Source organism: Amphimedon queenslandica, unplaced genomic scaffold, assembly GCF_000090795.2.
Source record: "Amphimedon queenslandica unplaced genomic scaffold, v1.1 AMPQUscaffold_13503, whole genome shotgun sequence".
Lineage (NCBI taxonomy): Eukaryota > Metazoa > Porifera > Demospongiae > Haplosclerida > Niphatidae > Amphimedon > Amphimedon queenslandica.
In genome coordinates, this window is record NW_003546261.1 from 207,298 (window position 1) to 219,682 (window position 12,385).

The 12,385-nt window shown below is 36.1% G+C and overlaps 3 protein-coding genes and 1 long non-coding RNA gene across 5 annotated transcripts in view; 2 read left to right on the forward strand and 2 right to left on the reverse strand.

Annotated features, from left to right (window-relative positions):
- The first annotated feature begins 6 nt into the window (after positions 1–6).
- On the forward strand, positions 7–803 carry LOC105316676 (coiled-coil domain-containing protein 89-like). Its single transcript, XM_020008957.1, has 4 exons — positions 7–177; positions 219–408; positions 468–549; positions 659–803. Exons 1-4 carry the CDS (start codon positions 144–146, stop codon positions 743–745), a joined length of 393 nt encoding a protein of 130 aa, XP_019864516.1. The 5' UTR covers positions 7–143; the 3' UTR covers positions 746–803.
- On the reverse strand, positions 788–7,300 carry Apc (adenomatous polyposis coli). Of its 2 annotated transcripts, XM_020008940.1 has the most exons (6): positions 7,220–7,300; positions 6,898–7,094; positions 5,278–5,354; positions 5,108–5,219; positions 4,885–5,058; positions 788–4,198 (listed from the first exon to the last, which is right to left on the reverse strand). In XM_020008940.1, the coding sequence occupies exons 1-6, from the start codon at positions 7,233–7,235 to the stop codon at positions 1,010–1,012; spliced, it is 3,765 nt and encodes a 1,254-aa protein (XP_019864499.1). In that variant the 5' UTR covers positions 7,236–7,300; the 3' UTR covers positions 788–1,009.
- Positions 7,301–7,384: 84 nt separating this feature from the next.
- LOC100640275 (leucine-rich repeat-containing protein C10orf11-like) overlaps positions 7,385–12,385 on the reverse strand; it is an 8,669-nt gene continuing 3,668 nt past the window's right edge. Inside the window, exons 3-4 of the mRNA XM_011411745.2 lie at positions 10,407–10,530; positions 7,385–7,495 (exon numbers count right to left, since the gene is read on the reverse strand). Coding sequence (XP_011410047.2) covers positions 7,448–7,495; positions 10,407–10,530 — 172 coding nt within the window. The 3' untranslated portion in view covers positions 7,385–7,447. The remainder of the gene's footprint in view (positions 7,496–10,406; positions 10,531–12,385) is intronic.
- On the forward strand, positions 11,644–11,965 carry LOC109593846 (uncharacterized). The gene is made up of 2 exons (XR_002191185.1): positions 11,644–11,756; positions 11,809–11,965. It is a non-coding gene; the product is annotated as an uncharacterized LOC109593846 (long non-coding RNA).

The following is a 12,385-nucleotide window of genomic DNA, read 5'->3' on the forward strand; positions in this document are numbered from 1 at the left end:
AAAGAAGTACCGATCATTGTAAAGTTTTAGACTTGGAAAGTAAACTATTGACAATTAAGGAACAAAATAGGAGCTTTGAGGATTGTATTAAATCATTGCAATCTAACTTAAATGACAAAACTACCAGTCATAATGAAACTTTGATGCATGTATCAAAATTAAAGAAAGAAAATGAAGGTAATTTTTATTTCATGAGGATTTATTTTTTGTAATTTTAGATATGAAATCTCATTATGATCAGATAATTAGGAAGTTAACCAGAGACAAAGAAGAAGCAGCAACCTTATATTCTGAACTTAAGGAACAATTAAAATTAATGTCACTTGAATCAAGAAAGTGGCAGCAACAAGCTGCCTCTTTTGAAAAGGCAATGCGTGACTCAACAGTAGATATGAAACATGGCTTAAGGTATATGTTTATTATAGTTAATAATAGTGCATTCATAGTCATAGTATTATAATGTATAGGGGTCAGGCAGAGAATGAATTGATTGCCAATTTGAAGAGAGAACTGGCTTTAACACAAGGAAAACTTGTATCACTAGAAAAAGTAAATTACAGCTACATGTACTTGCACATGTACAGTGTACATTTATATATGTAGTACATGTATGTGCATGTCTTTATGTTTGTGTTATGGTTATTTTAATTATTTTTAGGAGTTCTCTATGTTCAAGAAGCACAGCAAAGATCAGCTTGAACATGAAAGGCAGCTAAACTCTAAATTGCGACACCTTGCATTGTAATAACATGATGTACAAATAATAATTATTTATTTTAAAAGATTAATTAGAAATATTTAATAGCTTGCAAGTGGTACAGAAATTAAATTTAAGATACAAAATTACATTTAACAATATTAATTTTAACAGAAAGAACTTTCACATATAAGTGAGAAAGGTCATACACCAATACAAAACACACATTAAAAATAATTAGTACTAATTGACTGAACATGCTATTATATGTACATGTTTCTTTTATTGTACATAATTAATGGACATCAGCTCCTATTCTGCTCCCCCAGATGAACTGCTATTACTGTGAGAGCGGGACACATCTGATCGTGCTACTACAATATCATGAGCTTCGGAGATAGGTTCCAGTCCATCTTGTGATGGAGTTGTTCCATCTAATGCTAAACCACTTGTTCCACTAGCACGAGCAATATCAGCTGTCAGAATCTTGTGTTGATATATGTTGGGAGAGAGTTTGGATGGAGATGGAATAGAGGGACTTGCAATGCGTCTCACACTCTCTCTATCACGAACGAACTGATCAGCAATTGAATGGTCTGAGGTTTCAGAATCTGGCTCTGATGGATTTCTGTAGTGACAGTGAGATACTTCATCTTCCAATTGATCATCAATCTCAATATCCAGTTCATCATAAGCCACTTCCACGTTACCAGCATTACGCATCATCCCATCTTCGGTTGGCAGCTGAGGGCTCAACCCAAGACTAGCTCCACTGACTGACTGAAACTCTGAATCACATGACTCTGACTGAGAGTAAGAGTAATTGTGCCCATTGGAGAGTTTCACTGAATGACCACCTCTACTGTGCTTCTTGTGTTGCTGGTGATGCATTGATGGATGGACCTGAGAAGATGGACCAGTGTGGCTCATTGCTTGTGAGCGATGGTGATAGTCAGTACTGGTAACATCATCTTGTTTGGCAACAGGACGATAATTCATCCATTCATCATCATTAGGTTGTGGAGCAGAAGATACACGACTAAACCTTGGGCCATTGATGAAATCATCACTTTTGTAATTCATCATACTGTTGCTTGGTGGTTTTTCTATACTTCCTCGTGACGAAGACATTTTGTATAAAGAATCTCTCAAGCTAATGCTAGATTGGTGGGCTGAAAAATTTGGTTTAGAAGCAGATGAACCAAATGGTGCACTACTACGACCAGATCGTATATTTTCAATTGATGCATTTGGTCCACCCGTTAAAGCCATTGTGCTTTTCGAGTGTGTCTTCTGTGTTTTCTTAGCTTGAGATGACGTGGAAAGATCAGATCTTGATGTCCAGCCTTGACTTTGACCAAAGGCAAGTAGATTACGCAAAGCCCCACGAGCGTTCTCTGATATATTCTTTTGAGGAGATGTTTGTAGGATATCCAATAGAGGTATGCAACCTAAATCCCAAAGCAGACTTTGGTTTTCTGGGCATCGTGCTGATAGATTCCACAAAATACCAGTAGCATTGGCAAGTACAACTTTGTTTCTGGACTTTAAATGTTGTACTAATTTATCCAGCCCACCAGCTTCACGAAATCTTGTGCGATACTCTTGCTCTTGTGATATAACATTAGAGAGGTTTCGCAATACTCCCCCAACATTTTCAACAATGACAGTGGTGCCAGAGGGACTATTGAATGAAAGAAGGTGAACAAGGGTCTCGACTCCATGTGGCTTTTTGCATATCCTGTAACGATTATCGATAGAGTGGGCCGACATATTCCAGAGGGCACTGGTGATGTGCTGAATTGTGGTTTCACTGCTGGCTCGTTCGACAGCTTCCATTAAGACAACTACAGCTTGGCATTTCATTAAACATTCCTTGATATCAGGGGTAGCCTTACAGGAGAGATTACGAATAACTTGTGCTCCCTTTGACATAACTTGTTCATTGAAAGAGTAGAAGTGGCTCATAAGCGCATTCAGAAAATCAGGAATGCTGCAAAGGGCAAGCTTATTGTTGACATCTCCATAAGTTAAATTGATTAAAATGGTGATGGTCACAGCTATTATTTCGGATGAATGGCCAATGATGTTATCCTGTTTCTTAGGAAGGTTATGATCACAAATGAGGATATCGGCTATGGTTTGTAGCCCTCCTAGATTTAGAATTGCTGGACGATGAAGTTCTCTTGAGCTTGAGTACTTGAGTAACTTTCTCAGAAACAGCAGAACACTATTGCATGACTTTTGAAGAACCTCCAATTCATCTGCTGTGACAGGTTCTTGACAATGGACAGTGTGAATAAACTTAAAGAGCTGATCACAGTGAGCCCTTATCTTATTGAGTGTGCTAAGGACTGATCTTTCACAATGGCGGACTTTGGAATTGGGATTAGATTCGACTATGTTACGTAGAGCTTCAAGACCTTTGGACTTCACTTCCTTCTGATCCTTTGAAGGAATATCCTTGTTGTGAATTATTTTGATCAACTGGCTCATACAAGTTGACTGTCTAAGGACACTGCATGTTTCGCTAGATTGAGAGAGCGCAAGTAAAAGCTTCACAGCATCAGCATCCGATTGTGATGATGTAGAAAGAGCAGACATCATTGACATAACCACATCGAGTTTCATTGAAAAGGAATCTCTTTCACCCTTGTCATCTTTCTGCTTTGATCTTTGTCTCTGGCCTTCTCTCCTAGACACATGTGAAACATTACGAGAATCTTCAGATGAACCACGTGAATTCCTCTTTGATGACATAGGCTGATGGTGATACGACTTGCCGTTATATACAGAATCTTCCTTATATAACGAATGGTGACGTGATGGTAAAATGTTTGTCGTACTACCGGGATTACTGTTGGACAGTGATGGACGTGGCAATCGATAAACATAACTGCTACGACTAGAAGTCGTTGATTGACTGAGGTTTATTGAAGATGGAAAAGATGCATCACTGGCGGGACCTGAACCAAGGCGATGGTGAACAGATGACGAAATACTGGCATTATCACTGCTTGATGTAGGTGAACTGGGCTTGTACAAACCATGAGGATAAGAGTGATTGTGACCAGCAGAATGACTAGTAGATTGGGAGAGAGGAAGTGAAGTAGCACTGGACTGTCCTCCTAGGAAATCGCTTTCTTGACTAAGCTGAAATGGCAGATGACGAGGAGGAGGTCTCAATCTGTGATGACGTCTTGGTCGTAAAGCCTCAAGCACATCAGCTGTACCTTCCAACTGCTCCTCTGCTGACACCATTGAAGAAGAGCGAGGCCCTCGTCCAAATGATAGCTTGTCATAATATTCCCCATGCTCATATGGACTGAGATCCTTATTGGCTCCAGAACTACTCGTACTATGTGACTCATTCTCAAACGTTTCTCTAGTTAAAATAGAGTGCCTTGGTACACGGCCAACTGGTACTTGAGACTCTGGATATGATGCAACTGATTCGACAGGACTACTCCACTGCGATGAGGAATTAGCTATTCCAGATATCTAATAAAGGAAGGGAAAGTTGTTTTAGTACAATAGTTATGCTTGACCACAACATTCATCAGGATTAACTATATACACTCTTGTCATATGCACAATGCCTACACTCCTACAGATAGCTGGCAAATATTTATGCTACTCCCACACCCTCCCACTAATCTGTCTATCCACCTCCACATAGTCTACAAGGCACTGCATCACACTTCATTACAACAAAACCACAACATGTTGTGGTTTCCTGTTAAAAAAGAAAATGAATACTTGTGAAAGAAATCTGCTTCATTGCTGGCCTTACAGGACAATAATCTTTCTACTCATGCTGCTGGGATATTATGGGTGTATTGGCAAGGGATATGATCCAGGCATTCTCAAATGTCATAATTAATGAGTGTTTAGTCTGGCAATAGCAGATTTTAAATTAAACAACTGCAGTGTACATTTGTATAATTAGAAGAATAAAATGCCACTTATGTCCCCATGGGCTATGTATTACATTAAGAACCTGGTTGTGATGCTTAGTGTCATAGCAACAATAAATATACATGTATGCATTGAAATAATGTAAATAGTAACTAGGAAAACAAAATCTTCATACATGTTCATTGTCTACATGTACATGTACATGTACATTGTATATCATTGATACACAATGATATTCACAAAAACATAACATGTGTAAATGAACTTACTTGACTATCAGGTGATGAAGATAAGTGAGAATTTTGATACATTTTAAGACGTTCCTCAATTTTAAAAAGTCGTTCATTCCATATCTGTTCAGAACGCTTAGCATCTTCTGGAGTGCCAATTTGATCATACATCTGTTGCATTATTTCAGTAATAATACGCTGAACATTTTGAAACTGCAAAATGAGGTTTATTATTATTAAGAATCAATATGATTCAGCTTACTTCAGGAGAATGTGGTCCAAACTTCTGTTGTTCAGCTACAGCTTTAGTGATTTCTTCCACATAATAACGCTGTGTACTTCGAAAGTGACCCTGCTCTTTTAGTATAGCTTCTCTAACAATAAAGAGAAAAAAATGTAATATTTACTTTATTCTCTATAATTTCTGATTACCTTTCTTGAATCAAATTATCTCTTTGTACTTGAGCAGACATTACAGGGTTTCTGTGTATACTCTGGTGGATCTGAGTCTAAATAAGACAAAGGGTTGATAGGCTAAATACAACAGTAATCATAATGTTAGACAAAATGAAAAATGGTTGCTACATGCAGTTCATAACACTTGATTAAAACCTATTGAATTATGACAACACTGGTCAGATATTTATTACTGTACTCAGTCAAAACAAGAATCATTTATTGCACAAACAAATGCATGGATGCATGAATATACACGAATACAAGAGACACGTTCAACATCAATAACAAGTGTCCCAGGGCTATAAACTTGTCAAACCAGTTTGGCTGGCTGACAGTAAAATTCTAATATGAGGGCAAATTCATCAGTAATTTTGACCATGTTAAGAAGCAACAAGTGTGTACCGATGGTGAATATCACAAACTGAAGTGTTATGAATACAACTGAAGCTACTATGAATATTGGCGGTTCACTAAGCAATAAGAGTAGACACAAAGGCTACCGTTACTATAGCTGTAAAATTTACATAACCACCCTAAGTGGACTAATGCCATGGGAGTAGGTAACATTTGTTAAACATATAGTTAGTTGCAACTGAGCTGTGTGGTAAAGCAACAACAATACAATGAGAATAATAGGAACCACAAATTTTCAACAAGTGACATAGTTAACATGTAGGTGCCAATCATTGAAGTTATCTAGTATATGTATAGCCAGTTTAATAAGACATAACAATCTTTACTTTGATGTCCTCTACCAAAATATTGTGCTTGAGAAAATAGCACTCAAATAGTCAAAATACTTTCATGAATAAATGACAATTCAGTGGGATGCACTCATGTTTCCAAACACAAAAGTACGATATAGTTCATTAATGATAAGGAAGGAAGGCCCAGCTACTTTTCATGATGATACCATATCTGAGTTAAATTACTTGTCACAACACATGAAGGAAGGGTGTTAAGTATAAACATTAAGTTGTCATAGGTTTCATGTCTGATGGTAATTTGAACCTCCACCAATATCCCTTGACATGTGTTTCAACCACAATGTCCAGGTGGACAGTGGTGGCATTGGGAGTGACTACTTGTGAGTGAGGCTTTGGGCAACTTTGCCAGCTGTATTATGGTCAACATAGCATTGTCCCACATTCATGGTTTCCACAAGTCATGGTATGCAACCCCATTCTCATGTAGCACTTAACCTCAGGGATAAATGAAAAATGAATAAGACTAACATTGTTCCCTTAAGAGTTGGAGGAGTAAAATACGTGATAAAAGAGGAGGAGGGTATGTCTATTTACTTGTGAATACACTTCATGTAACTTGCTATGAATCTATTTTAACGTACGGACAAACAATTTCTGCCATAACGTTACATGAACTAGCTACATGTACATCCATAGTCCATTATTACATAAACATGTCAGGAATTCCATTGATAAAGAGTAACGATACAATTATAGAAGCCAGAAACTTAACTTAGTGTCATAGTGGACTATATATACTATCTACCCCACAGCTGATAACTTCAGTTAAAAAGGTGCATGGCTTCACTACTATAGTAAACTCAAAAATTATTATCATAAAACTCACTGTCGGATAAACACACAATGGACCGCTGTGATCGGTGGATTGGCTTTGAGTGAAGAAAGACGAGTCACCAAAGTATTCTCCAGCTCTACGGCTACCATAAGATCCAGGAGCGGATTCGAGCGCTTGCTGCCCTATCCCGTAGGCGTCTTCGTAGGCAGAAGAGCTTCCAGGAGATATACCACTACTACTTCTTTCTCCTGCAGGGAAAGAGAAAGGATTTTACAGATAAAGTGCGCCGGCCCGGCAGGGAGTGGCTCAAACAAGCTACAATTATTCATTTCTTCTAAGGCCATGAATCATACAAAAAATCTAGACAACTCACCCCATGAGTAAGACATTCTCTTGGCCTAAGGAAGACAACTTCGGAAGAAACTAATGAATGCAAGCTTTCATGATGACTTTATGTACATTTCAATGTACGTGGGTGTAAGCCTTCCCTTTGATGATGACGACCGCTTTAACGTTAGCATGCATTATGACAACAGTATTTATTATTAAAATTTTATTGTTAAGAATACATAAAAGTTCAATTATAATCAATCTTGTGACTTCACAAAGTGTCTTCAAGAAGTGGAGTCGTTTCTGTTCGTCTTCTGACCTAAAAAATTAAATGGGACGTCAATAAATGTAATGTGTACAACTGCTTGTGTTCACTCTAGCGATGACAAATCAAATCAATTACTTCATTCCCAACTACGAAGTACCATCTCTCTATATACTCACCATTTAAACTACATAAGCACCGTACTATGTAACTCCAAATAAAAAGCATAATCACCAACTTTTAGGTGTGTCAGTAATACCACGCACTTTGCATGTGTGTGTCTAAACGTGTACAATGTATGTGGCCAATTACATTCCTCAGATACTCTCACAAGCACAAGCTTACTATTTATAATACAAAATTGCTTTGTGACATAAAAGTGATCAGCTTTCACTTGGGCAAATTACCACTACAAATAAGGCATCATACTACATACAGTGTAGTTTCCATTAAGCAAGGTCTGTGGGTGGGCATGACCACAGGACAGACAAACAAACAATACACCAAACGTCACAGCCACTTTTGCTGACACACCACAGATCAATCAATGTCATGAACTTGCTATATGATCATTTCACCACACAAACAAGTCCACTCATATCCTTGGTGACAGTGATTGTGAACTAGGATAAAACAGCACAATTAGCCATAATTAAGTGGTGGGAAATTCAAGCACCAGCACCTGTACAAGTACAACATGCAGATACAATGTTAATTGTAATGCATTACAGGTACATGTATATGCATGTATTGAACATGTTCATGGGGCACATAATACTACATGTATAATCATACTAAATAATATTAAAGTGACGAAACTATTAACACGAATGAGAAAACACACACCAAATATTAAAAGTGGTGTTCAAGAAACAAACAACACAAATGACACCATATGACATGGGATAATGATTTTCATTAATTCTGTGGTGCTTATTTATAATTCACAAAATTTTAACCCTTACACATGGAAAAAAATAATGAGCGCCAACTACAATGTACTACTTCGAAGCAAATGGAGTAACCACTCCATTTTTTAACACCTGAAGCTATTACTGAAAATCCAACTAAAAAGATGCCAGCCACAAATACATGTACATGTAGTAGCATGCACCCATAAACATTACCTTAAACTCTAGAGATTTTTTTTGGAAAAATCACAAAAAATTACAAACCATAAAGTAAACCAACCACACATACATGTATGCATGTACAATGTACATGCATGCACATGTAGCTATCAATGTGACAATCACAATCACATAATCAACAATTTGTACCACAACCAAAATAAGACAAACATGCACACGTACATTTAACAAACAACAATTAATCTAGGCTTTATATCTATAGTGTATAGCCATAGCAAGAACTATCACACATCAACGTACATGTAATTCTAATAAAAATAAGAATTAGAAGTTAGAAAACAACATGTCTTGAAGAAAATTCCAAGCATCCATTTGAGTAAGATAAAATACTGAGAGTATACATGATGGTTGGAGCTCTTGACTAAAAAAGAAAATTCAAATAATTGAAAAAATTTGAAAACTTCATTATGACGAATTTAATAACCAGACAACAACATTTCAGTACTTCAATGCACAGAGCCACAGACCATGTTGCATTCAAAAAATCCTGATGTATACAGCTGTACATGTACATGTACGTGTAGCTACACCCTACTTGCCATAGTAAGGGCATACATGTACAGTACATGTAAAAGGGGTAGCTGACTAGCTGTCATGTACTAACCATTGTCAAGAGGTAGTTACGGGATTATTATGTACATGTACATTAATCCTAACAGCATCACATTTAAAGTATATGTACACACAAAACAAAACAGTGTAACAATAATGTGGAAGGAGTATATATTGAATATCAGTTACATGTATCATTACATGTAATTTAATTACAGTACATGTACAATAAATTTAAAATTAATTTATGGAAAGGTATTTTAAAAAGAATGAAACATGATCAATATAATTACAATTCAAACAGCACGAATATAGTAAGATCTTTTGATCACATGTGGTACAAAAAATTGGTAGAGTACAGCATGAAATTTAAGTATGTAAAAAATAAGAGCACAAATTATGTCAGCGCTCACACATGCATGTACTGAAACAGAAAATCATGCAACAAACTACATGGTACATGTACATTAATTGTCATGAAGAAGTCATGGTACACAGATAAAATAATTAATGTACATTGTACAATACATGTAATTTGCGAAGCAGCCGCACTTTGTACATGCCAGCTAGATAATTAATAGACAATTGTAGTGTTACGCATTCATGCAAAACCAAGAGTCCAATTCACTGATGATGTGCATATCATATTCATAGAAATCTCAATTAGATACAAATGTACACTATGAGGAGTATTTCTATTTTGAGCTACACCATTAACTAATCATAATTTGATGGAACAATTTTTTAAATGAACTTCTCCTTTTGTAAAAGAATATACTGTACATGTACATGTACATGTAGGTGCAAATGTAATTAATTTAGAACAAAATGGACACAAACAGTACAGTTTAGTTTTCTATATGCATGCATGCATACACTGTAAATAAAACTCAATGTCTCATGAAAATCAAAATACTAGTACATACATGTAAATCATGCCATATGGTAACTTGACTATGCAAGTACAATCTACATGTACATGATAAGGGATATCTTTCAAAAGAAGTCACATGAAACCAAACATAAAGGGAATCAACCACAATACACATCTCTGGCCTCTGGTTAAGGCACATAACCTCACCTGGGCAAATTCCCACCATAAAATATCAAAAATAATTTCTGAGTAAATGGCTAAATGCCTATGTACAAAGTATAGCGGAATAAAATCACACTGTATAGCTAGTGCTTCACTATACAGTGGTAAGTACATGTACATGTACATACTTGGCTAATTGCATTGCAAAGAGATTCAGAATACCAACCTGATGCTTTCTGGTTTTTTTCCTCTGTGGTCCGAATATCTTACCAGAAGCTTTTCTTTCTTCTTCAGTAACAGGAGTGTCATCCAAAACACATAACCGTGGAATTTGACTAATAGTGTAATACCTACATTGTATAGTAGAAATTATAATTATGATAGCAAAAAAAAAACAAAACATGACAACATAAAAGAATCATACATTACATTAAAAGAAAGAAAAAATGCTAAGCAAAATCAAAAGCAGTGATTGCCAATGTGTGCTATACACACTAAAATCAAAAAGTAAAAATTGACCAGAATCATCAGATGAAAATGAAGTGAATGCACAAAACAAATAGCAATAAATCGGAACATTAAGGAAAAATAACAACATACAGAAGCATATTAATCATACTGACAAGATACATGTACAGTCAAACCTGTCTAAAACGGTCACCTTGGGACATGCATTTAGTGGCTGTCTTATGCAGGTGGCCTTTTTATAGAGATGCCTTTAAATACAGTTTAAATTATTTTGTACACATTTACTGGCCATAGAAACTATATAACAAGACTTAAAGAACTTTTAGGTACCCCTAAAGACCTAAACTGAGTTGTATATAGTATTATTTCGAAGGTATTATTTGAGATAACAATTAAAAAAAAATTAATCATTATTAATGATGTAAAAATTAATTCAAAATGGGCGTGGTACAATAGGCGTGGCTATCTGGCCGCCTGGACACAGTGGTGGTCTTTATCAGTCTTGATGGAGATTAATTCTGTCAGTGACCGTTAACCATCTTACAGAGTGACCGCTGAGACAGGTAAGTTTAGTATTACAGTCATTGTCCAAAAAATTGGGACATTAAATAGTGACCGTTTTAAAGTAGCTGGCTGTTTTAAGCAGTGACCGTTTAGACAGGTTTGACTGTACAATGTAAGCAAGGTGACACAGCCTGTTTCACTAGGCTCTCTGAAGTAAAACAACAAAGTGGTGAAGAGGATATCACTCTTCAACACTTAACAGATGTTGCAAGACATAAAAATCAAGTTTAAAGTGCTTAGAATGTAAATTAGGGCTGAAAAAAATAGTGAGATATTCGACTATTCATTTGTTAAAGCAATATTCAAATAGTTTTTTTGCTATTCGAACTATTCGCCTAATAAAATTATTAGTGGTTATTCATAGATAATAGAGTAAATCTATGTAATATCTATGGGTTATTGCATATGTATTAGAGTAAATGAAAGGGATTGGAAACTTCCGTTCGTGGCTGGAAATGCTAGTTACCTATACCGTATTAATTTTAAGCCAATTTGCTCTAATTAATCGTATGTAAAATTGAAAATGGCTGGAGAAGTGAAGCAGGTAGGCATACATTTCATTAGTTTTTGGTTGCATATTGTCTTATTTTGCACAGATAACCCTTCAATAATGTAGAGGGACACTCTTTCTACTTGCCCAAGTAGTCTGCTGGGGCAATCATGATGTTTGCAGTTGGAATTCATTGTTAATCAGCACTGTCAATCATTAATCACCATATTACATGTTTAATTGTATACCGTATAACGCTTTAATTTGGCGGAGTTTTATGTTGGCGATTGGCGGTTTACAAGCAGGATCGTCAATATTAAAACCACCAATCATTAATGCGCATGCTCAGTAATGCACGTGTACACAAAAATCGCCAAATTAAAAACCACCAATTACAATTTTACAGCAAAATCGCCAAAATAAAGCGCCACCAAAATAAAGCGTTATACGGTATTTTCTGTAATTTATAATCTATATGATTGAGAGTGTGTCAGTGACCTCTGGTATGTTCTAAGCATTAGAATAGTGTGATAGTTGATGTCATAGACCATTTAGTTTTTAAGTTAAGGGTACAAAACAAACCTCTCAAACTTAACAGTAAATTGATCATTACGGATAGACGAAATCATATTTTCAAATGAAACAAAGTGGGTGACCTCCACCTAGTGATGCTCTATTGAATG

Bases quoted from the DNA above. Each gene is read 5' to 3' on its own strand.
- LOC105316676 (XM_020008957.1), top strand. From the start codon at position 144: ATGCATGTATCAAAATTAAAGAAAGAAAATGAAG. The intron at 409-467 runs GTATATGTTTAT...TATAATGTATAG, and splicing joins GATATGAAACATGGCTTAAG to GGGTCAGGCAGAGAATGAAT. The intron at 550-658 runs GTAAATTACAGC...AATTATTTTTAG, and splicing joins AACTTGTATCACTAGAAAAA to GAGTTCTCTATGTTCAAGAA.
- Apc (XM_020008940.1), bottom strand. The intron at 5,355-6,897 runs GTGAGTTTTATG...TGTCTTATTTAG, and splicing joins CATTGTGTGTTTATCCGACA to ACTCAGATCCACCAGAGTAT. The intron at 5,220-5,277 runs GTAATCAGAAAT...CTTTATTGTTAG, and splicing joins GATAATTTGATTCAAGAAAG to AGAAGCTATACTAAAAGAGC.